This window comes from Mauremys mutica, chromosome 8 (assembly GCF_020497125.1).
Source record: "Mauremys mutica isolate MM-2020 ecotype Southern chromosome 8, ASM2049712v1, whole genome shotgun sequence".
In the NCBI taxonomy this organism is placed as follows: domain Eukaryota; kingdom Metazoa; phylum Chordata; order Testudines; family Geoemydidae; genus Mauremys; species Mauremys mutica.
This window is the reverse complement of record NC_059079.1, coordinates 12791054-12816704: the sequence shown is the minus strand read 5'-3', so window position 1 is coordinate 12816704 and position 25651 is coordinate 12791054. Positions and strand designations below refer to the sequence as shown.

The 25651-nt window shown below is 46.3% G+C and overlaps 1 protein-coding gene and 1 long non-coding RNA gene across 4 annotated transcripts; one reads left to right on the top strand and one right to left on the bottom strand.

Annotated features, from left to right (window-relative positions):
• Positions 1-165: 165 nt before the first annotated feature.
• On the bottom strand, positions 166-14687 carry TMEM61 (transmembrane protein 61). 3 transcript variants are annotated; one of them, XM_045028320.1, is made up of 4 exons: positions 14355-14687; positions 14017-14064; positions 8542-8906; positions 166-2619 (listed from the first exon to the last, which is right to left on the bottom strand). In XM_045028320.1, exons 2-4 carry the CDS (start codon positions 14056-14058, stop codon positions 2334-2336), a joined length of 693 nt encoding a protein of 230 aa, XP_044884255.1. In that variant the 5' UTR covers positions 14059-14064; positions 14355-14687; the 3' UTR covers positions 166-2333. The 3 variants fall into 3 exon arrangements, with proteins under 3 accessions (XP_044884255.1, XP_044884256.1, XP_044884257.1); XM_045028321.1 differs by lacking the exon at positions 14017-14064 and having other exon boundaries at positions 14355-14686; XM_045028322.1 differs by lacking the exon at positions 14017-14064 and having other exon boundaries at positions 14359-14686.
• Positions 6317-24550, top strand: LOC123376379. The gene is made up of 3 exons (XR_006581766.1): positions 6317-6454; positions 14855-15078; positions 23305-24550. It is a non-coding gene; the product is annotated as an uncharacterized LOC123376379 (long non-coding RNA).
• Positions 24551-25651: the final 1101 nt, after the last annotated feature.

Below are 25651 nucleotides of genomic sequence, written 5' to 3'. Positions count from 1 at the left end.
TCTGCCAGAAGAAACTCCACTACAATCCCTCTTTTTCAGAGTTTGTTGCTTAGATGCCAAGGATCAAATGACAACAGCCTGTAATTTATCTGGCCTTCACTGCTGGCTTAGATGCACATTTGTTTATTGAAACTGTATAACATATTGAAGTAGCTCTGGGTGTATTGTGCACTAGCTGAAAATCAAACTCAAAAACAAACAAAAAAAACCCTACTACATGCTTAAGACCAAAAGGCAGTAAGTGAAGTAGCACAAGTATTTGAGGTCATTTGTAGGGAGGGGAGAACAAACAGGAAACAGCTGAGATATGAATGAACGTCCTTTATAAGCAATTATTGGTCACCGTTTTGGAAAATTAACTGTAAGCGCAGCATATGCTTTATTTTTGCTTTAATCTTTTTGTGGGTGGAAGATGGTCCATTAACTTCAGTTTGCAACAACAAACAACAAAAGAACCAAGCAACAATTCCTTAAAAAACAAAAACCCAACCCCTCCCAGCCCAAGAAATAGGAGGAGACAAGCCCACCCATGAAGGAGAAATAAATTTACTAGGAAACAGAGACCCCACAACCCCACCACTCACACAAAAGCAATGACTACAAGCTACTCTTCCTCATCTCCTCATGTCTCTAGAGTGTCTGTATATGCAAACGCACACAGAATCGCAGAGATCCCAAGCAGGATGCCTAAAATTTCGCAACAATTTTGAGAGATTTTTATTTTGCAACTACAAATTCTTTTACACAATTCCAATCCGACTGTGAAGCGTTTACTGTAAGCCCTGGGGAGCGCTCACTGCTGTGGACTCAGTAGCAGACTTTCAGCTAAAGAGGCAACACTCCAAAGACCAGCGGACAGATTCTTAGCTGGTGTAATCAGTGTAGTTCCTCTGTGGTCATGCCACTCTGCAAATTTACACTGTCTGAGGAGCTAGCTTAGTCTCGCTCTAAAATGGCCATAAATTTTGATTCCCTGAAGCTGCTTGATTGCTTCCCTCCTGTTAATGCTTTGATATATGTCACCATGGTGATTTTACCGGATTGCTATCTCCCGCTGCCTTGTGTGTGATTTCCCACGACAACGAGAACTCTGCACTTCCTACATTTGTGTCCGTGTGTATGGTGAATGACAGTCATAAAGTATGCTGGCTAGTCATCACTGCCATCCATAACAGTGACAACGCTACCCTTCCCCCACTCTCCTGCACTCACCAGGAGTGTGACCCACAGCTGTTTCTGGAGGGACTGAAACACCAAGACACTTGGGTTTTCCATGAGACAGCCGCAAAGTGACTGATTTAGAGGGCCAGCAGGCTGAATACAAACCACTCAGATTATAAAGCACTGCCCTCGACTCCTTAGCTAATTAGTATCAAGGATTCCCCACAAAACATTATTTGGGAGAGTTTTGTCTTGCGTTGCTCACAGAACAGGGAAGCTGGTTTCTTTTTCCTCCTGGGGAACAATCTATTGAAGTAAGCACATTTCTCTCTCTCTCTCTCACACACATACACACTCTCTCTCTCTCTACTGGCTGGATTTTCAGAGGTGCTGAGCACTTCAGCTCATGACCAATGGTTGGGTAAGGCTTAAGCCCCGGTGTTCTTATCTCGGTTCCTGGTGACTTAGGGAAACGTCAAAAGTACATTCAGCACGTAGGAACTAAGGCCAAGATTTTCAAAAGAAACTGGTGATTTGGGCTGTCTCAAGCTTGTGGTGCTCAACATGAGGCTCCTTACGAGCCTGTTTTTCAGAGGCGAGGTGCTCAGCGCTGTCTGAAAAATCAAACCCCTTTAAGGTGGCTCATGCTGGGCACCCAAAAATCACTACGGAGAATCTTAGCTGGTGTCATTGAGCAGCAATGCAGCTTAGCCTCCTTAGTGACCAAATCATTTCTTAAGCTGGCACTTAGGCACCTAAGTCACCAGGCTGTTATGAAAATGTTACCCTAAGATGCTAGGCTTTGCTGGATCGCTCTAGTAAAGATTTCCCTGTGCATTTCAACAGGCATCTCAAAAATATTTTCTCCTCTGTCCTGCTACCTGTCAAATATTTGCAAGCATCAGTGATTGTATTAAAAATATGAAAGCTTTAAAACATACTGATTATCCACACAGCTCAGAAAATGGCAGCACTGAGCTTATCTGGATTTACTGTAATTATTCTGGATTTACTCCTAGAAAAGACAGAGCAGCCATTTTGATCTGAATAGCTGATCTATGTTTCCCCTCTCACTTTATGATCATTATTTTAGAGGAGGAAAGGGCCGGCTCCAAAGCAAACAGACTAGGCAGCAATCTAGAGAGTCCAACACATTGTATGTGGTCCGTAGATCATACACCACGTACACTGATGTCTTCGTAGCAGGGCGGGGGTGTAGCACTGGGCTCGCCCCATGACTCTGTTTCCCTCCTGGATGGCATGGTCCTGAGCAGCACACTGTCTGAGGAGCTGCGTCTGCGGCCACCTGGCCACGTATCATCCTCATCTAAGTCTCCATATAGAGGGGGTGAAGTCTCCTCCTTCCCGCGATAAGGCGGTATATAATCTAGGGTACTTTGAGCAGGCCTGCAGTTCAGGGCTTCTTCATAGGTGGGGACAGCATTGGCATCCCAGGCACTGAAACAAAAAGCAAAGCAAAACTGCATCAAGCTAAACCAAATCAAATGCATCAGATTGTAAAATAGGATTTATAATGAAGTACATGGACTAGGTAAAAGTAGCTATCACATTAGCTAGCGGTTGCTCCAAAACTCCTGGCTACCCAATAGAGAGGTTTGAATTTGACCAGGTTACTCTTTCTTTAAGGGGGATGGGGGGACCTACCACTACCAATTGCATAAGAATAGTCACAATTCTTAAACCAGAGGTCCTTAGACTGTGGTCCCAAAGTGAGTCTGCAGGGCACTTGGTGGTGGCGTACGGAGCACTTGCTGGACACAAAAGTTGCAAAAGTGCTCAGCATCTAACAGCTTCTACTGCCCCCCTGGTGCTGGCGGCTTCTCCTTCCTTCCAGATGCTAAGCATTGCATTACAGGGTGGCTACATATTACTTACTAATGTAAGCAACTGTTGTCGTCATCACACGGAAGTCAAGGGAGGTGTTTCAAGAGAAATTTTCTGCATGAAAGTGTGGTCCACTTTAATTAAAGTCATTTGAGAAGCCCCATCTTAAGTGACTGAAGGCACAGATGCCCACAGTACTGAAGGCCCGTTGCCACTCTGTGCCATGTGGTGGTGCTTATAACGGTGTGTTGAAAAGTGAGAAACTGTTAATACTTTGCAGCGTCAACAGTCTGTGCGTTTGGGCATCCCAAAGTGCAGGCCTCTCCTGATCTGACATGATCATGCAGATGGTTTTCAGGAGACCTGGAGAGATGCTATAGCTTCAAGCTTCCTTCCCACCCTCTCCTTCAAATTGCTCTTTAGCATTTACTTCTGCTGGGATGTCTAGAGGAATTCAGCCAGCCAGTGATGCCTAGATTCTGTTGCAGCTGGGGCTAGCGCACTTTATTTATGTCTTTAAAAAACATCTTCATGTAATTTAGAACCAAAGACCCCAATGACAATCCAAGATCTTATTGTGCTAACATGCCAAGGACAGTACAAACATGCTGCTAGGTTGCATTCCTGCCTGGACAGGTATAATTTGAAACAAGAGGCAAGAAGCGAGTGTGGCAAATGAAAGGAGGAAAAATGGAGGAAAGGGAGGATGAGGGTACCAAAAACAGTTATGGGCAGATCCTGTCCGGGGTCTCTGGATGCTGCTACAAGCCAAATACATATATTATTATTATTATTTATTATTCATTATTAATAGTGTCCACTGTTAATCATTAACTAATCAGCAGTGGGGAGAACCTGGGAAAAACACAACGTTTGTGCCTTTCAACTTTGTTTTGCTGAGTAAACATAGGCTGTGTACAGGTAAAACATTTGCACAACCTTTGATCTTCTCACTTCCCCTTTCCTTGAAGGGGAGATTATTTTTCAAAGGGGGTGGGAAATGTGTGTAAGGCCATGGCCACAAACCTCTCAGTTAAATCTGTAACAGGGCCTGGCTTGAGACTGATGTTTGTCTTGCAGTGTTAGGACATGGCGACACAAACACACACTCCAGAGAAACCCTGTGGGATCCCTTGAAAGCATCGAGCCATGATTCTTCCTTAGTCTGTAAACTGTTGTACCTAAGGGAGCCAAAAACTGGGGACTGATGCCACAGCCAGGTGGCCATGGGTCACCACAGGAGACTTTCATCATTAGAATGGAACACAATGAATTCTACATGTGAGGTGTTTACCTGAATTATCCACAGACCAGGCAGCGCCCAGACCGCCACTGTGCAAGCTGTCCTACACTGCCCTGCCAACGGGTCTCAGTCCTAGCCTAGTGCGAACACCGTTAGAGTTGCCATCTGTTACAGGAATGCTCTATAAAGGGGAAGGTCTGCATATAGGTAAATAGTTAGTAGATAAGGTGGTAGTAGATGATGCTCAAGAATTCTGTTTGTACAGCCCCAAGCACCAGGCGGTCCTGGTCCATGCCGAGGGCTCCTCGGCGCCATGGTAATATGAATAATAGGAACATCCAGCATTGTTCCTGGGGTTTGTAGGACTAATACATTTCTTCCTGCTGTGCACGGCAAGTGGCTTCTTGTGTGCACCTCTTTACATGGAGCTCTTCACACCCACACACCCGTCAACAGGGTTCTCAGGCAGTCAGCAGGGCTAATTTAGTTGCAAGCCAGAATTTGCCCAATTCGCTTATGGTGAGAAACTGGCCTTTTCAAACAAACAAGTTTGAAAATCAGCAACTTGCCCCAGGCTGGCTGTGGGACGGAAGCCGGGTGGGGAAATTCCAAGAACACATTTGTTCACTGGAGTTTGCTGATTTGTGGAAAACAAAACATTTCACGGAGACATTCACTTCCAATGGAACCCAGGCAGGGGTTTGACTGAAACCTGCCTGGCTCCTGCCTGCTCCTCAGCAGCCCACCTGCCAGACTGCCTCAGAAATGGGGAGCCCAGGGCTCCCCGGGTCTATGGCTCCAGGACAGCCTACCTGCCAGTTGGCCTTAGAGCAGGGGACCTGCAGCCAGGACCTGCAGCCCGTGGTGAGCTGGAGCCGGTTCCCACCGGTTCACAGGAACCAGTTGTTAGCCCCGAAAAGGGCTTTAAAATTTAACAAAAGCTCCAGCAGCTCCTGCCCTTCCCCCAGCCCCAGCTCACCTCACTCCGCCTCTGCCTCCTCCCTTGAACGCTCCCGCGGCTTCTCCTCCCCCTCCCCGGCTTCCTGCGAATCAGCTGTTCGCATGGGAAGCCTGGGAGGGCTGAGAAGGAAGCAGCGGCTTCCCGCAGGTGAGTGGGGCAGGGGGGCGGGGGCGTGAGGAGGGCTCCAGGCGCTGCACGGCTCCAGCCTGGCCCCCGACCCCGTCCCCGGGTGGCGCGTGTCCAGTCTGGCCCAGCCCCAACCCCGGCCAGCCGGGCGGCACAGCTCCGGCCCGGCCCGTACCTCCGGTAAGGGGGCAGGGAAGGGGGTTGGATAGAGGGCAGGGGAGTTGGGGGTGGTGGATTAGTGTCGGGTGGTCAGAGAGCAGGGAACAGGGGGACTGAATGGGGGCAAGGGTCCCCGGAGGGCAGTCAGGAAGGAGTGGGGGTTGGATGGGGCAGCAGGGGGCAGTCAGGGGCAGGGGTTCCGGGGGCAGTCAGGGGACAGGGAAAAGGGGTGGTTGGATGGGGCAGGGGTCCCGGGCTGCCATCAGGAATGAGAGGAGGGGTTGGATGGGGTGGCAGGGGGCAGTCAGGGGACAGGGAAGGGGGGTGGATGGGGCAGAGGTCCCGGGGGGGAGAGCTGTTAAGGAACATGGGGGGTTGGATGGGGCAGGAGTCCTGAGGGGGGGGCACGACCCCCTTGTGGGGTGAGGAGGAGGGAACCGGTTGTTAATATTTTGGCAGCTCATCACTGCCTGCAGCTCCAGGGTAGGCACCAAGCAGACTGCCCCGGAGTCAGGGATCCATTCCCTTTGTGGAGAATTTGGTGGTTTCATTCCAAATCAGAACTAAACCAAATTTAAAAATATTGCAGCCCTCCATGAAACAGAATGACCTTTCCCTGCCCTGCTCTGTTCAAAGGTTTCCAAGTGCAAAAGCCAACACAGCTGCCGTGGTGGAATGAGCTCGTTCACAACGGCAATGCTTTCTTTGCTGAACTGTGTGTTTGTGGTGAACCCAGTACTGGGCTAATCACCTCCAGGTCGTGGGGGCAGTACAGGAGAAAGGCCAAAATGGGTGAGCCAGACCTCAGCTGGTGTGCACCAGCATTGTTCCGCTGAAGCCAAAGGAACTACACTGATTGGCACCAGCTGAGGCTCTGGCCCGGGATTTTAACAAGCTTCCCAAAAAGCCTCTGGATGAGCAGGAGCCTGTAATTTGTGTCCCAAGAGAGAATTTTTACAGTAAGTGCTTATGTTCCTTTTAGACTTATTTTTCCCATAGCCTGATTTATAGAAGACATTTCTAAGGGCTTTTTTCCCCCTTGGTTATTTATTTTGTTTTCAAAAACATCCCCCGAAGCCACTCAGAGACAGCATGAGTACAGAAGAAAAAATGGTTTTGATTCAGAGCTGGGAACAAGTCCCAGAGATTCAAACCGGATGAAGTAGCTAAATGTGCATTTTGGGGTGCTGGGGAGTCTGCCCCAAAGCCCAACAAAGTCAGTGGGAATCTTTCCACTGACCTTAATGGACTTTGCATCAGGCCTTTTGTCTAACTGCATTTCTGTTCTACTTAGCAGTTAGTTGTGATGGTTTTCTTCAGTATTTTTTTTTTACCCTGTGTCCAATACAAATTGCTTCTATTTAAAATGACTGAGATTAGTTGTACGGACAGTGAAGTCAATGAAAACCACTGCCACATGCTGTGGTGAGATGCCCACTACTATTACTAAGACAGTGCCTTGAAATAGCCTTCTGCATATGGTGCTGCGAGAATGGTGGCTGAGATCAATGCGCACATGGGCAGAGCCAGCTGGCCTGAAGGACTCTTGGTTTGGTTACGTCATGAGCAAGTCCCAGCAATTCCTATTGTGTTGAAAGGCCACATGCTCCTGGTGGTGGGACGTGCCTGGAAATCAGCATCTACTACAGTTAGTGGTACACTTCCGGCCCTGCCCTAAAGTTTAGGAAGGAAGAGTTGAGGTTAGGCAAAAGGAAAAGGCTCACAACTAAGCAACTGGGCAATGGACCAGACTCCCATGGGATTTGGGGGAGGCTCAGTCGGTGATTCGCACCAGCTGAGAGAGCTGGTCCTAAAGCAAAAGCCCCCACCCAATGTAGGATGATCAGGTTGAATGTCACAAATTGTTTTTTCCTAGCCCTAATATTTATGGCATCCCACAGTTTCGCAAACACCACTGTTGAGCCACAGAACACTGCCAAGGAGTTTGCAGAGCTGTACCTGTCACAATAATGACGCGTAGGCAAGTGAAACAAGCAGTTGTGCCCTGCCAGAAGGCTTCAATTGCACAGATTCTTGCAGAAGAATCTATGTCCTGTAGTCTTCAGCTTGTTGGGTCATGGCACAAAAACTGAAACCTGTCACAGAGACAATCTGTCTGGTGGCTGTTCCTTCGAAGGTAAAAACAATCACAGCCACATTTCCTGATGACACCAGCTATGGAGCAGCAGCAAACATGAGCCAAACTGCAAAGCAACCCGAAGGGAACAAAGCAATTGAGACTACAGGGAATTACGGGAGTTTTGATGCTAATGAGCATACAGTCCTACACATCCATGGAGAGGAAATATACTGCAGACACAAAATGGTCAATGGGAAATATATCTGAGCAGCACCATCCATCACAACAAAGTGAGCTTATTTCTACCTTGTCTTAATGCAGTCCTAATATTATCTTTTAAAATAACCAAGGACAAGAGTTACCATAGGGAAAATGTGGAATTGGGACAGAGAGTTGTCTTCTTAAGGTAGTAATCTCCTAGTGGCCCACAGTAGGAAAAAGGTATGTACTAAGGTATTGCCAACCCCAAACATTGTGAGTCGGGCCCCATAAATCATGTGTTTGACTTAAAAACCATGAGTTTTGGATTCTTTTATTTGCTCTCTGGTTTCTGAGCTTTTAGAGTTCACTCAGGTCACATTTTCAAGATTTTCTCTGAAGTTGTGAAAGCTAGAAACTTACTAACAAAGAAAGGCTGAGAGTCTCTTGATTCCAGCAGCTGGGGCTTTCAGAGAAACAGTGAATACTTGTGATTAAAAGTCCTGATAGTTGGCCACACTGGAGTAAGTAGTACTTAACTAACCCTCCCATCTCCTTCGTGAGGGAGGTTAAGTTTGATCAGTGCTTTGAACATATCATATCCTATATAAACACTCAATTTACTGTATGGTAGTTTAATCATGTAAGTTACTTATTGTCTGGTCCTGGATATCCTAAAAATCAATGAAAACTAGAGTTTAAAAGAACTCATGTTTAAAAAAAATAGTTTCCCTTTTGAGAGTCATCGGTAGCAGAGATTGCACTAACCTGCACGTCCTTTTATCAAGAGGTTCCACGGTGAAGTAGTGTAGGTCTCTGGAGAAGTGGTACTGATAGTGTCGAGACATCCCCCGAGCATTTGCTTTCACCGACCACAGAAGCCCAAAGAGGAGGAGGATGCCACCGATGCCACAGCAGAAGAAGCTGACAGACCTGAGCAGTGCATTAGAGGAGGAGGAGTTTGGCACCACTTTGGCTTCTCCATGAGGCACAGCCATAGCATCATTATTAGACGTGGGTCCCACCTCTCCATCGCTCCACCAGGCAAAACAAAGCGTTCCTGTCACCAGCAGGATAGCTCCAGTGATGGTCACTCCATAGCGGAGAGAGGCAGCCATTCTACAGCCAGATGCCTAGATATCAAACAGGTGAAAAGAAGAAAGTGACAGGGCTTAGGTCACGCTGAACTAAAGGAAAGGGACTGAGCTGATAGGGATGCTGTCATGGTTTCCAGAAGGCAGGACCTTCCAGATGGGACAGCTGTCAAACAAGGACCACTCTGTGGCTTAGAGACTTCAGTGTCCTCTTAAACTGCTTACTATGGGCCAAACTCTGCTCTCACATAGGCACTTCCCACCATTTCAGATGGGAGTTGCACATGTGTCTGAGGAGGGAATTTGGCCCCGTGAGCCCAAGAGTAAAGATAGCTATGGCTTTGGGCCTGTGATGCCTTCAGCGACCTTGTAAATATCTTTAGTCTTAAAAAAAAAAAAAAAGTCTAACATTCACATCCAGGCTAGATGAAAATCCAGAATTGGTATCCAAGTCAGCTTCAGAGATTTGCAAATTTTTTGTCTTTAGATTTCACTCCAGACTTCCTACCATCTTGGAAGATTTGCAGATTGTTTTATGGTCAAAGCTCTTTCCAAGATGTTAGGGGAAAGGGCATAAACCTAAGCTAACACCCCTTCCAAATCAGATACAATTATTACATGTTTTCTCATCTGAGTGGTGACTGTAAAACACTGGCTCAGTGACAGCAGGTATTCTGACCGAAGCACAACGAGGGATAGACCAGGCTGTGTCTGTTTGCCCTCCAAAAGGGCTTATCTTATACCCGGCAGACAGTGACGCCTATTAAAATCCTAGCTCAGAACTCAGTCTTTGCTAGGACCTCTGTGATTGCCAGGTGCTGTATCTGCACTGCAGCCTGGGTAGATGGACTTGTGTTAGCTCAGCTGGAGTTAGTGCGCTAAGAATAGCAGTGTTGACATTGCGGCACCCGTGGTGGCTTGCGCTAGCCATGCAAGCTTGGATCCACCCAACCTCCTGGATGCGAGCTCAGGCAGCTTATTTCTGGTCTCCACCCAGAGCAATTATTGCTTTGGATGTCTTCCTGGTTTGCCAGCATCTTAGTTTCTTCCACTGGAGCTACCCACAATAATGAAATGAATTGCACTGGGGTAAATGCATGTAGATATACAGAAGTCTTAGTCTTCTAACTTTCAGCTGTAGAACTACAGCACCTGGCAATCACAGAGTTCCTATCAAAGACTGAGTTCTGAGCTAGGATTTTAATAGGCGTCACTGTCCGCCGGGTATAAAATAAGCCCTTTTGGAGGGCAAACAGATCATTGCTTTTCCCATGCACTCCTCAACAAGTTGGACCCCAATTCTGTAGTAAGGTCCCTGGTTCTAATTCTCTGGCAGTTTCATTTAAATAAGAAAATAGACATTTATTTTGAAATTAAATGTAATTTATTTTCTCTCTCCTGCAGTCTCAGTTTATGATATTGCACATGTATTGATGGTGCATCTCTGCATAGTAAAAGGTGTTGGGGATGAGGGGAAAAGTTTAGTAACTAGATATGGAGTTCTGGGGGTGGCTGGGATTGAGGGATAAGCAAATTAGATGGCTGCGTCTGCTGAAATGCTCAGCAGCATTCAGATTTATGCCATCATTACGGTCCAGAGTCAAAACACATTGACATGAATGAGGAAATTCACATCACACGGAGCTACTGTTTTCTGCAGCTGCATGAAGGTATCAGCTAACCTTGAAAGTGTGATCTGTATAAACTTCAAAACCACACGAGTCAGAAACAATATTGTTTAGACTGAAAAGCTAGGTTCTGGAGTCCAGTTCTGTGGCATGGTGTGGATTCTGTGGCTACAGGAAGCCCTTGCTACATGGGTTGGAATTTGAATGGCTTTTGGCAACTGGATCAGATTATGTCTATTAGTTAAATATGGGATTTTTCCCTTCTGTAAAACACGACATTATCTGTGTGTGTACTCTGCCCATCACCTGGGGCCTCGAACTTGGTTGGGCCTGTACAAGGCACAGTAATACTAAATTAATAATAATAATAATAACGTATATGCTCATAGTAAAAAGAATGCGGGGGAAAGAATACACACGATATGCTACACAAACTGAATACAGTCGTTCAGCAGCTTTTCCAAGAGCAGTGAGGTTGCCCTTTACTGTATTTTTGATGCAGTGATATTCAGTTAATCTCATTTTTCATGTTACAAGTCAGCTTTAAGATCATCTTCAAAACTGAGTAGGCAGATGACTCTATACCACATCTGTAACCCACAAAGTGTAGTTACGTCAAAAGCGCCAGTAAATGTCCAAAAGTTCAAGGTCAGTTCAGCATTGTCAAGACTGCAGCTACTTATCAGACGGGCCAACTAAATGGAAACCTGAATTACTTGGTAGTGAAAGAAATGCTATGTGATCTGATCCACATTTAATGAAGAGCGATGTTGAAAAGCAAGATTTATTAAAGTTACCAGAAGCCTGGATGACTCAGAGGACTGATAATGTGATACATCTTTCGGCTTGAGGTCATGGGTTCAGATCCACCCCAGGATAGCCCTAAGCCAAAATTACCATCTGCTGACTGGTTAGTGGTCATTGCAAAATGAATTAGTGTTTCATGTGTGTAAGTAGACAGGTCTCCATATTGGAATTAGTACTGTTATTGGCAATCTAAGCAGAGAAAGCAGCGGTTGGATTGACTGGAGAAGGAGACTGAACTTTCCGATGAAGGTGACCCCTACAGTGCAGCCTGAGGGTACGTAAGCAGGGTAGCATGGAGAAGTTTGCCCATGTGCTGTCCTTGAAGTGTGGTACCTCATCATGCAGACAGAGGACTCTGTTCTCCAGAGTTTGTCAATCCAGTATTTTTTGTGAGCATTAAATTCTACTGAGGTTTTTTTCAAATGAATGAAGTAATAATCCACGAAGAAAAATGATTTGTTTATGGAAATATTAGCGATGAGCCTGACACCGAAGTCCTGGATCTAAGTATTCCCAAATTTAGTGAAGTACGGATGCCAATTCAAAATTCAGCCCTTTGATCCTACAGTCAAATCCATCCCACCAATGGAATTTCAGCTGGATGTAGAAGTCCACCTGTACATCTCAGATTGCAGGATCAGGGGGCCTTTGAATGTGAGATCCTGAGAAGGGTCTCAATGAACAATTTAACCTAAAAGGCTTCAATACCAGAGTCCCCTTCAAAACACAACTTCCTCTCAAAAGCACTGAAGTGTTTGTTTTCGTCTCCCACTTAGGAGGCTTTTCAATTGACTTTCATAGGCTAAGACCATTTAGAAGATCTGTACATTCAGGGCTTCAATTAACACAGCTATCAAAGTATTTAAAGTTAAAGGCCTTGATCCCGCAATTGCAGCATTGCCAGCTCTCATGATTTTATCATGAGTCTCGTGATAGTTCATGTTTTTTGTTAAAGCCCCAGCTTCTGGAGTCAAGTGATTGCATGAAAATCTCAGCTTCCATTTAACAAAAAATAAGATTCTAGCCTAAATAGTTGTCGAGAAAAGCTTGAAAACATGAGTTAAGTGCACCCTAAAGACCCAGAAAGCAAAGAAAAACACCTCCATATTCATTCTTTCCCCAATACATGATTTTTGGGGACCCAGCTCAGGATTCTGGGCTGTTTGGAGTTGGCAATCCTGCAATCAGCTTTGGATGGGTGGATTCCTGCCCCGTGTACTGCCCACATTGCCCTCATGGGTAGGACTGATGATGCAGGGCTCTACAGTATGAAGGTAACTTGAACAGGTGAGGTTTTATCTGAAATCCAGCAGATGCCTGTTCATTATTTTGTATCCAAATAACCCTGAGAACGCTCTTCAGTTCTGCCTTGCAGAATTACTGCGTGGGGGAGGTTAAGAGCTGAAGGGAGTCTCGATGCTTGTGAAGTGTGATAGATTGACAGCTCTAGAGAATAAAGTTCTCTCTTGACATAATAGGCACAGCACAGGCAGTGACAGCACAAGCTTCCCTCACCCACCCACCCACCCAGCGCGCATCAGCCTGGATCCAAGAGGGTGATTTTTCCAACATGAGGTTCCTGCTCTGACACCCCCATCTCCATTCCCACCATCATGCATATTTTTTTACTACACCCACAACAACAAAACGCGCAGGATATGCTTTGAAACCATTTTTAAAAGGCTTCTCAAACATTTAACGTTTATCCCGATGTGCGAGCTGAAGGGGAAAGAGAACAGAGAAGCAGGGGGAAAGAGGGAAAGGACTTTATCCCTCTCTGCGGATATGGCTAAAACCATATCTATAAGAGACTGCGGTTCTTCCTTGTGCGCATAGTTCCAAAGGCAAAAGACTTAACTGCTCTTCAAAATGCACCAAAATGACTCATATCAGGTACTAGCAAACAAATTTCCAAGAGAAGGATGCACTGAGACCACCCCTCCTCCCACCAAGGATGGCTAATTACTAATTTCAAATACTGTCACCCAGCCAATGAGATACTTGAATAGCTTGTTCCCCCATCCACCCACCCACCCCGTTTCCTATATTAATCCATAAAGAGAAAACCCTTTGACCTGATTCTAAACAATCCTTATGCGGGAAAATGTATTTGTATGTTGCATATACAACCATTATTACTATAGATGTCTCCAATAAGATACTTAAAACTGCATCCCCCATACAGTTATGCAGATGATGATTCATAAGATCTACTGTTAGTTAGAAAAACCATCTTATCCAGAGCCACAAGAGACAGAATGAGGCTTGAATTTCCCCCATATCAAGATAAAGTATGGATCCACCTCCATAGCCAGTCTCTCCACTGTGCGTTCTTGATACTTTTAATACTCACAAATACATTACCAGGAATACAATTAAGAAAACAAAGTAGGCTGAGAAGTTGGATTGTTTAAGAAGGTTCCATCTAGCTTAGATTTGAGATATACAGATACATATTTCTGTGCAAAACAAAATCAAAACACAGGTTGAGTTTTAACATAGCATTCAAGTAACTCTGCTAATATATTAACCTCCCATATGTGGGCTAGGGATGAGCTCACATGCCCTGATGGCAGATTTACAAGATGGAAGCACTTCTGCAATGGGATATGCAACCACATTTTCAAAAAGTGTTGCTGATTTTGTGTGCTCTGGGGGACTAAAGAAGGATGAGAAGAGTTTGGTACCCAGTGCACCCAAAAATGAAGACATACCTGAACTTGTGGGCCACAATCTTTTGGAAACTGGTAACACATAAATGACTGGTGATAGAATTATGCAACATGTCAGGTTCTGATTAGCAGAGCAAGGCACAGTGCCTAGCTTACTCAGCCCATAGGGATCACAGCCCTTTAAAAAAAAGGGGGGGGGCACTTTATATTGACTGCTATCAGCCAGATCTGGATTTTAAGCAACCCCACTAACAAGAGAATACACCCTATTCCCCTCTGGGTTTCTAACATCTTCATGGTGCAAAGTCACTAACAAGCACTGCTCCTCCCTTCCCTTACTGCATGCCTAGGGCTGGGAGGCAAAGTAGGGGGGTACTCACCCACCTCACAGCCTCAGATCTCCCCCCATCCGCTCAGCTGACATGGAGAGCAGCAATGAAACTCTTCTAGCGGCAGGGGCCAGAGCACTAGACGGCTCCGCTCCGGGGAACGCTAGCCTTGCATACACCGGTCCCAGCCAGACCGTCCAAGCTCCCCAGAGCCTGCAAAGAAAACTTTGGCAACAGCAGCGCCCCCCAGGGGAGAGGCTCCCACTGAGCTAGTGCAAAAACACCCCCCCCCCCAAATCACAAAACAGCAAGAGCAGCTGCTGTGATCTCAGAGTCAGAAGTGATGCTGCTGCACAAGATCCTCCATGCAAACTAGCAAACCCCACCCTCTGTTATGCCACTGACACGCCCTTGGAAAGTCTGTTCTCATGAAGGGAGTGTGGCTACAAAGCTCCTCCTGCTGCCTAGCCAGCCACAGCCCAGCCCTGCACTAAGCACCCCTCCCACTCGGAAAGCTTGTCTTCCATACACGCGTTCTCTCGCCCCGACAGGAATCAGAGCAAAACCATTCACCCAGAATCGGACTGTGGGCAGAACGTCGTGTGAACCCCATCAACGCCCCCTCCCCCAAGCTACAGCTGTTTCACCGAAGTCCTCGTGGAAAAGCCCTGCGTGTTGCAATCTGCCTGTGCTGCCCAGCGACCACGCTTGCCTAAGGTTGTTTCTGCTCGGCTTGCAGTTTAAAGTAAAGCAGAAGCCGGATCCCAAGATTTAAGTAAGTCTGGCTGGCTGCTCCGTTTCGCTGTTGATTCACCTTCCCTTTCCCATCCTGCTGGGAGCATGAGGTATAAAGTGATGCAATTACAGGACAAGCTCAATTTTCATTTAAAAACAAGCCAGCCTCGCCCGTTAAATTACAATAAAGAAGCTTGAAAACAGGAGCTCAAAACTGAGAAGGCAAATAAAAAGAAACCCAACTGTGTTTTTCTTTTAATCTCCTGATTTTAAGGCAATCTCATGATGTGGGGGGAGGGGGAGACTCATAGTTTTTGAATGTTTGGAGTGGGCAATGCTGCGGAAATCATTTAAAAAGGGATGGAGAATAAAACGGAGAATATCTTTTTGCCCTTATATAAATCCATGGTATGCCCACATCTTGAATACTGCCTGCAGATGTGGTCTCCCCATCTCAAAAAAGATATACTGGCATTAGAAAAGGTTCAGAGAAGGGCAACTAAAATGATTAGGGATTTAGAACAGTTCCCATATGAGGAGAGATTAAAGAAACTAGGACTTTTCAGCTTGGAAAAGAGGAGACTAAGGGGGGATATGATAGAGGTCTATAAAATCATGAGTGATGTGGAGAAAGTGAATAAGGAAAAGTTATTTACTTGTTCCCATAATATAAGAACTAGGGGCCACCAAATGAAATGAATGGGCAGCAGGTTTAAAAACAAATAAAAGGAAGTTCTTCTTCACCCAGCGTACAGTCAACCCGTGGAACTCCTTGCCTGAGGAGGTTGTGAAGGCTAGGACTATAACAGGGTTTAAAAGAGAACTAGATAAATTCATGGAGTTTAAGTCCATTAATGGCTATCAGCCAGGATGGGTAAGTAATGGTGTCCCTAGCCTCTGTTGTCAGAGGATGGAGATGGATGGCAGGAGAGAGATCACTTGATCACTGCCTGTTAGGTTCAGTGCCCCTGGGGCACCTGGCATTGGCCACTGTCGGTAGACAGGATACTGGGCTAGATGGACCTTCGGTCTGACCCTGTATGGCCATCCTTATGTTCTTAGGAAAGGCACTGGCTCTGAGCACAAGCCAGCACAGAAACAAACATGTCAGTAGCAGCAGTGGGGCAGTTTAGAGGCTGAGGGTAGCTGAGAAAGGATGATCTAGTGGTTAGGGCACAGACCTAGGCATGGGGAGAGATGGGGTGCAGTCTGTGCTCTGCCACAACTGTACTGTGTGACCTTGAGCAAGTCACTTAGCCTCTGTGTACCTCAGTTCCCTGTAGATGAGGGATGGGCGCATTTCCCTGCCTTGCAGTGGTGGTGTGTCATTAAAGATTGTGAGGCTCGGCTATTGTGGTAATGGGGGCCACAAAAGCACCTAAGATAGAGACCTAGTGTTCCCTGTTTCTGGCATAAGTTTCCAGGCTGAATACTTTTAATTGGAAGTGGCTCAAATCACCTGTGGATCTGGATTCCAAACAAGTGTGAAGTTTGAGCGTGTTCCAGCCTAAGGTTTGGTGGCCAGTTCACCTTTATTGTTCTATTTGCTATCTGGATTTATGGGCTTTTTAATTGTCCAGGTGAAATTCTGTAAAATTTGACATGCATGACCAGAAATTGTCGCTGCTTAAAAGCTGTCATGTTTCTCCCCAGAAACAGCTAAACATCTCTGTAGCTCACTTACATCCCTGTAAGGGTGCTGCAAGACTTACCATTGTAATAATTAATAATGAATTAACACTTTGCAAGTATACAACATCTTTCACCCACAAACATCATTACAAAAGTGGTTAGTCTCCCCAATTTCCAGAGGGAAAAATGGAGGCACAGAGAGGGTAAGTGAACTGCTCACGTTCACACAGTAGCAGAGCACAGAATAGAACGCAGTAATATTGAATCTCACTTCTAGCCACTAGTCTATGCTGCCTCCACCTAAACCTGGTACATTCATGTTTGCAAAGCAGTTTATGGCCCCCATAGAATCTGGGTGCACTTAAAGAACATTAAAGAATCCTGTGGCACCTTATAGACTAACAGACGTTTTGCAGCATGAGCTTTTGTGGGTGAATGCCCACTTCGTCGGAACATTAAAGAACATTATTACAGCAGGAGTTATGAGGAGAAGCTGTTATATACAGCCTTCCACATTCTTTTTCTTAGTGCATGAGCAAGTGTTCAGTCTTGGGAAGACATGCTGTGATGTCATTTTTATTTATGCAAGATTCCGGGTAGAAGCAATGGTCCTCCACTGGGAAACTGACCTGCCAAACCCTGGATATATGTTACTGCTCAGCAGACGGGCAACAATATAATGAAGTGTTCCCTTTCCTCCTCCAATGATAATGAAGTGTAAGTTATATTGGTTTCAAGTTGCTGTGAGATTCATGGTCATCCTGGTCTCTCCAGGAAAGGAGTTTTACAGCTGTCTCCAGCTGTCCTGAGATGTACAGTCTTTGTGGACAGCTCCATTGTTCCTGAGTGTTATGTCTCCCAAAATCCATTTTCCCAAATATGCTTTATTAATTGGCTACAGTGACCTTAATTAGATCAGAATAACAGTGTGAAAATGTAACAAGAAAAATGAACTCAGTTAACACAATGAGTAGGTCTATGTTTATAAACTACATCCAGTTCTTCTACTTTCTTGGGTTCAATCTCCAAACAACTCCAGCTGCAGCTTCTTCCAGCTGGCAAGTCTTTAGAACTCTGTCACTCAGTGTTCCAGCTCTTAAAGGTGTAATAACCATACACCAGAACCACAGTCGGTAAAGCAGCACCACTCTGATGGCACGCTACTGTTGGAGAAGGCCCTGTTGCAGAGATAGAGGCAGGTATGGTAGTCTTGGGCCATGGAGGTCTTTTTAGATTAACCATGACCTTAAATTCTCTCTAGTGTTTAGGGGGAGCCATTCATGTGCTCCCTTCCAGTGTTGCTTTGCAGACAAGCAGCCATGTACTGGCTAACTGTCTACTGCAAGGTACTGATTCAAAGGTAATTGAGGATGCTCTGCAATTCCCAGGATCAGGTCTCTAGTCCTTAATTAGACAAAATTCCCATTGAGTTCTAGCCTTGAAGTTTACTCAGGCTAAACTCCCATTGAAGTTAAGACTGAAGAATTAGCCCCATTATTATGGTTTCAACAGAGAATCAAGCAGAAAAATGTGAGGACATGTAGGAGAAAATGCAAATAGCTTCAGCTGTGAAAATGAGAGCAGAGAAAGTTACTGGCTAAGTAAACTGCTTTTATCTAGATGTTCTACTACCTAATATAACACTACAGGTGCTACACAACAACGTATGATAAACAGGAGATCTGCGGAGTTTTGGGGGCTGGAACTGAGTCTCATTCCACACAGGCAAAATCAAGCCCACTCTCTAGCCAGAATGACTGATGGAGAAACTCTGAGATCTTTGTGGAGTTTCCCCATCAGGCCCTTCCCATATGTGTTTCCAGTGAAGGGACTGGTCCAGCCCTGGCCCTGAACCCAGGGGAGTAAAGACTGAAGAAGGAGTTGGATTGGTCTCATTTTGAACACAAATATGATGTCTGAGTTTTTTAAACATTTATTAAATAGTCAGAGTTGCTTCTGGGTAAAGGTAGGATCAGCTGACCATGTCCCTCAGAGCCATGCTTAAGTGTTTCAGGATGTATGATGTCCCGGTGTACAAACATTATAATATCTCCATATTGTTCCTGCTAACAATTAGTGGCACTTTTGCAAACTGACCTCACAGCAGCAGCAGAAAGAAAACTTGGACCTCTGACAGTAACTGCTTAGTGCATTGTTATTATTAAGCGATTCCACATTCCTTACACAACCGCAGCTCCCACTGACTCTCTTCTAATGTCACAAGTGTGCTATAAAATAATAGACTGTCTCTTCACAGGGATCACACAAAAAGGCAGGCTCCTTCTCTGAAGAGTTTACACTGGAAATGGTGGGTTTAATAGACCCCAAAAGGGGTGAGGGATAGTAAAGGTGTACACCTTGAGTAAAACGACGTGGAATTTTGTATTGATTTTTTAAAGAGTCTTTTGTATCCTGTGCTACAGAAGTAACGTGGTTGGAATGAGGCAAAAGTGGAGACTTGGTTAATGGATTCTGGAAAAGCGTTCCTAGAACGAGGGATAGCATGGACGAAAGTACTGAGACATTGGTGAAAGGAGATGAAAGGGGGATTGAGGCTGGTGTCGATGGAGCACAGCGTACAGGGTGGGAATGGGACTGGAGATCAGGGAAGAGGTGTAGGAAGGAGCTGTGTGATGCCTTGAAAGCCAAGAACAAGAAGTGGCACTTACAGCACCTGACCTGGAAGGATGAAAGGTACCAATCTGAAATAAGATGCTCGGTGTGAGTTACCCCTGCTGGACCATTCTCCTCTAGGGCAGGGCAGATGATGTTTGCACGACTGTCCTGCCGCAAAGGTTTCACCCAGGGAGGGCAGTTTTAATGGGCACGGGGGGCACTATTCTCCAGCTGCCTTGTTTACACTTCCTCTCCAGGTAGAGCCACTCATTACTGAGTCTGTGATGGCCTGCTCTCAGTGCTTGTGGACTGGTGCACTGAACCCTGTTCCGGAGGACGTTCCAGCGCTGGGTCCCTCCACTAGGGTGTGCAATGGCAGAAGCTGTCACCGACTCTAGGAATCAGGAATTCATTAAAACCGTTGGGCCAGATTCTAAAGCCCCTACTCAATCCTTACTCCAGCAAAACTTCCCCTGACTCTGAGAACCACTGTATGGTGTAACGTTCGGAGGTTTGGGCTTCCTTCCTGCATGTTAGGGACAATAATTGTGCTAGCCCCTGCGCACCCCTCTGGTCACTGTTTGTTACCCTCTGTGACCACTCCATAGAGCTTCTATTCAATAGAGTATTCAAGGAGGTGGGTCTGTTACAACTCTGGGTGATAGAGCCTGTTGTTTAGCTCAACCTGTAGAAATTTACACTTTAGGGCTGTTTCTTGTTCAGTCGTTGTTGGCCAAAATGGCTGCAATCCCTAAGCTAAATATCAAAGTGTCACAGAATGTCACGTTGTCTCTGTGAAACCCAGAAGGTGTCAGGTTTCAATAAGTAGATTGAATATAATATGTTATGACTCTTGTGCATCCTTGATTTTAAATGTTCACATCATAAAGACAGGGGTCCGACTCCTGGTCCATGACTAGGGCTCCTAGGTGTGATGGTGATTGGTAATACAAATAATTATAATACTACTTGCTAAATAATAGGGAAAATGGACCAAATTCTATACTTGTGGAACTCCAGTGAATTCAACTGAGTTACACCAGCAATAAATTTAGCCCAATAATGTTTAAATAAACTGACATCATCCAGATATTCTAAGCAATCTTTCAAGCTTCCGCCTTACCCTCTCAACTGCACTCAGATATTACCAGGGTATCAAGGGAGCACTTGATATCCAGGTATTTTATTTTATTTCATTTTGGGCAGTACAGAAACACAAAGGAGCAGGTTACTGTGATACGATAGTACCCAGCCCATAGACATACCATGGCTATATGATTTCCCAGCACTATTTTCACTGACACAGCAGTATAATCATTCCTGATTGGGAGCAGGCACTCTGCAAGCATTTGCATTGTTGCACGAGTGTATTATGAAATTGTGTGCAAAATCAGACTACCACAATGCTGATGCAGCCAGCCTTAAAAAGACCCATCCTCAGAACAAGGTTAGAGTCTTCGGACCAGATCCTCAAAGGTAGCTAGGTGCCTAACTCTCATTGATTTCAATTAGGGTTAGATGCCTAAATTACCTTTGAAGCTTTGGGCTTTACCTCCTTCACAGGGTTATAAAATGACTGTGAAATATATTTGAAAACCCTGTATAAGGGATGCAAACTGTGTTTAGGATGCAAACGGTGCACCTTTTCTGTAACATGGATTAAAAGTCGGAGGGCCAAATTCACTGCTGGTATAAGTGGGCCCAACTCCACTGGAGTTGTGCCTGCTTAAAGCAGTGGTGAATTTGACACCCGATCTCAATGTTATGCTAGCATGGTTTATTCCTAAATGAAACAGTACAAGTAAAACCCTTCTGTTGAGGAAGTGCATGACAGGTGTTAATATGTGCTGGAGAGATGCACTGCAGGCCGTCTGGGAAGACATTATTGTTAAGGCAATGATTATGACATTAAAATTTTTAGTAAATTTCACTGCACAGGTATGAGGGGGGAAGTTAAGTTACAGAAAAGGTTACCAAATAATGTAGTTTGTGCTACATCAACATACGCAAGAGTAGAGTGGGGGGTGTTGAAAGGTGAGGCCAGGGAGAGGGAGGCTTGCTCACCCCATCCTCAGCTTCTATTCAACAGGAGTGGGCCTGGCTCCCTGTTCTTTGGCATTGCGACCTGGCACACGGTGTCATACACCACTCAGGTTTGGCCTGTCCACCCCACCGTAGATGGAGACAGTGGCAGATGGGGTAAACCTTAGTGGCACTAAGAGGTAGTAATCTTGACACCTCCTCTGATGTGTACAGCCCAAAAAGCAGTAGAACCACTTCAGACCATAAAGAACACATGCCAACACATCCCATCATTCTCCAGTGTGTGTGCATGATCCATCCACTAGCTACTCCTGAGGGGATTCTGTACCAAAAAATTAAAAATTCTGCACACAGTATTTTAAAATTCTGCAAATTTTATTTGTCAAATAAATGTGGAGGCTCCAGCGTGGCACTGGGAAGCACAGGCCACTAGCTGCTCAGAGGTGGGAGATCACTGTGCAGCTCCCCACTACTCAGGACACGGACTCAGTGGTGAGGCTGCACCCAACCCTGACACAGTGCAAGGACCGGGCCGTCCCCAGAAACATCCCAGGGCCCTGCCCCTCCGTGCCAGGTGCACCAGGTGTGGGCAGGAAGGCTCAGCAAGGCAGGATCCAAGTGTGGATGGGCTTAGCGTGGGAGGATCCAGGTGTGGGTTGAGAGGGTTCTGTGTGGGGCAATCTGGGTGTGGGTGACTCAGTGGGGGATCTGGGCGCTGGAGGCTTGCTGGGGGGGGTTCTGGTTGCAACGGTAATGGGACACTGCAGAGGGGTCCAGGTGAAGGTGGTTGGGGCTCAGCAGGGGGGTCTGGGTTTGGGGGAATAGAGCTCAGCAGGGGGGCCTGAGTGAGAGGAGCTCAGAGTGGGGGTCCAGATGTTGGAGGAGAGGGGATCAGTGGGGTGGGGAACCAGGTGCAACTGGTTAGGGCATGGTAGAGTGGGGATTCGGGTGTGGGTGGCTCATTGGGGTTCAGGGGGAGTGGGGCTTGTCAGAGAGGGTTCTGGGTGTGGGGGGAGTGAGGCTCAGCGGGAGGGTCTGGGCATGAAGGGGTCTGGATGCACAAGGGTTAGGTGGATGGGGGAGCAGCTCCCTGTACAGTAATCCCTCCCCCTGCAGCTGAGGAGTCATGGGTGCAGGCAGTGGTAGGGACAGAGTTTGTAGAGCTTCCTACAGCCAGGGGAGAAATCTAGAGGTGGGTCTGACACAGCTCCAGATGTCATGCAGGAGAAGAGGAAGTCCTGTCCTTCCAAGCCCAGCCAGGACTAGCAACTGAGCCCGGCACAGGGTAGGAGCCACCAGACGGGTCTTCCCCAGTCCCGCCTCCTGCCCCACAGTGATTTACCTCTCTGCCAGCTGCCCTGGGCACCCAAAACATGCTGCTGGGGAGGGTCGTATGACCACTCTTGTGGCTTCCCTTTGCTTCCCTGTCAGAAAGCCATTTTTCTGCGGGGAAGCAAAGAAATCTGCAGGGGACATAAATTCTGCACATGCCCAGTGGCACAGAATTCCCCCAGGAGTAACTAGCCAAACCCTCCAGGCTCTATCCACTGACAAGCATGAGACCAATTGTATTTGGAAGCTGCTACAGACTCTGGATTGCAATAGTGGCTGTTCCATACCATAGCAAAGTGCAGAACATTAACAATTTAGTGTGAAGTTACATGAGCTTGCATTTAAGGCTGATTAATGTGAACATACACAACTTTTCTTTCTTTTTTGAGTGGTTTTTCCACTGTGTTTATATTTTAAGATGTCTGATGAAAGAAGAGCACTGATGATCAGAAAATATGTTTATTTATTATTTGGGCACTGTAAGTTTTCTGATGTCCTTAACTATTAATTTACCTGTTTTAAATGCTTGGAAGCAATGTAAATGATGTGATAGCTAACTACATAATAGCCAACCAGCAATTTTAACTGGTTGTTTCCTGTCTGTATTTTTTTTTTTACATTATTATTTTTTTCTTTTGTGTAGGTAAATGAAGATGAAGGGCTGGATCCACAGCTGACTTGGAGTTAAACTAGGGGTTTTTTTTAGTGCATAGCTTGGAATTACACCAGTTTACATCAGCTGGGGATCTGGCCCATAACAGTTAAAAAAATTGTAAATAAACCAAGTAGGACAGGGAGCAGATTATTAAATGAAAAGAAATGAATGGTGAAGGCCATGAATGTCTTAGCTTTGTTTGGAAGAATGGTAGTAATAAATGTACTTGTGGCTTATGCAGTTAAGTGGCAGAGTGCAGGTGCATCTTCTTTGGGAGCTGAAAATGTGACTAAGAATTTGGTCCATATCATCCCTTCCATTAAAATAACTTTGAATTTTTTCCCTTCCATTACTTCACATTAAGATGTTTGCAAACCTCAATCCTCAGATTACACCAGAATACTCTGTGTGTGTCCCACAGTGTTGCAATGGAGGTGCTGCATGTGATAATCAGCATAATGGTTTATTGGGCCTCTGAGGACAGAGTACTAGTGACTGAGCAAATCTGCTTCAATCAGGAGATCAGAGGCAAGGAAAGGAAGAAGTTGCTCACGAGCCCTTCGCCCTGCATCCCCGACAACAGCTGACAAGCCCTTTAAGGATCGCAACCCACAGACTGAGAACTGCTGCTTGATAACATTCTGAACGGAGGGAAAAGGGTAGCCCAATATTGCCACATAAATGGATCCTTTCTTAGCCCTTTTAATGAAATTTTATATGAATAAACCCAGGCTTTTTTGTTCATCACACCTCACTTCTCCTGCTATTGAGCCCCATCACAATCCTAGATCTCACTGGGCACCTCTTCATGCAGGAAAAGATGGAACAATCACAGCCTCCCCTATGGCTGCTGCCACTGCTCACTCCTGAACAGCAGCATACATGGGCTCAACGGGGCCCAAAACCAACTCTCGATTCATTGCCACCCCAAGAAACCACCATTGCCATCTCCCGCCGCGTACACCTTTCTGTGCTGCATGACATACCAGATGCGGTAGATGTCCATCTGTAGCACTAGATTCCGGACCTCCTTCCCAACGGTTTAATGCAGAGTGATGATTGGTCACAGCCATTTTATTTTGCTGCTCGTGGCACAGCCCCACAGTGACAATGCAGTGAGGATCAAAATCACTTTCCCAGCCCAGCTTTTTGTTTTGACTAGTTATTATTTTTATAAACCCCAGACAGTGTGTCTTTTCACAGGCCGTTGTAAAGCTGCATTTAATAAACTTTAGAGACAATCCACAAAAGCTCTAGGAAGTTCCGCAGCATGTTTATTTCAGTAGCTCTGTGAATGTTCTGACCGTTAGCTGACCTTGCTTCCTGACCTACGGTGCTGAGCCACCAAAGCATTTGCCAAATGCAGGGGTTTGCTAAACTTCAAAATTTTATTTCACATTATACATCTGCTTCCTCCCCACACAATGAATGTGACCCCTACAGCAGCAGGTGTATCCAAATTCTCTATCAGCACTGATCATGCCATCTTATTATGCAATTGATGCTTGGTTGATAATCCAAATATATGGTTCCATTTATATAACACTTTGCCCACTCCAGTTAATTAATAAGGCCTCATACCAACACCCTTGTGAGATGGGAAGTATTATTAGCCTCTCTTTTACAGATTCAGAAACTAGAGCTATGAAGTGAAGTGATTTGCATAAGGTCACAAAAGGATTCAGTGTCAGAGCTGAAACTGTAACTCAAGAATGCTTGGTTCTCTGGTCTGTGTTCAAACCACTAGACCGGGGTGGGCAAACTTTTGGCCTGAGGGCCGCATTGTGTTTCGTAAATTGTATGGAGGGCCGGTTAGGGGAGGGGGTTGTGGCCCGGCCCCCACCTCCTATCTGCCCCCCCCAGGACTCCTGCTCCATCCAACCCTCCCGTTCCCTGACGGCCCCTCTGGGACCCCTGCATCATCCACACACCCCTGTCCCCTGACTGTCCCTAGACCTCCGCTGCCCCATCCAACCCCCCTCCTTCCTGACTGCCCCCTTCGACTCCTGCCCCCAGTCAACCCCCTGTTCCCCCCCAACCGCCCGGACCGCTTTCCACACTCCTGCCCCATCCACCACCCCGAACTCCCAAGCCCTGTATCCAGCCCACCCACCCTCTCTGCTCCCTTACCACACTGCCTGGAGCACCGGTGGCTGGCAGCGCTACAGCCGCACCGCCTGGCTGGAGCTGGGCCACACACTGCTGCTGCCACCACCACGCAGCACAGAGCACCGGGTCAGGCCGGGCTCTGCAGCTGCGCTGCCCCAGGAGCCCACAGCCCCGCCACCCAGAGCATTGCACCGGCGGCGGAGCGAGCAAGCTGAGGCTGCGGAGG

Excerpts from the sequence above, each read along its gene's own strand:
- TMEM61 (XM_045028320.1), bottom strand. The coding sequence starts at position 14,058 with ATGTGTTACCAGTTTCCAAAAGATTGTGGCCCACAAGTTCAG. Across the intron at positions 8,907-14,016 it reads ATTGTGGCCCACAAGTTCAG|GCATCTGGCTGTAGAATGGC; the intron begins GTATGTCTTCAT and ends TTTGATATCTAG. Across the intron at positions 2,620-8,541 it reads CTTGATAAAAGGACGTGCAG|TGCCTGGGATGCCAATGCTG; the intron begins GTTAGTGCAATC and ends TTTTTGTTTCAG.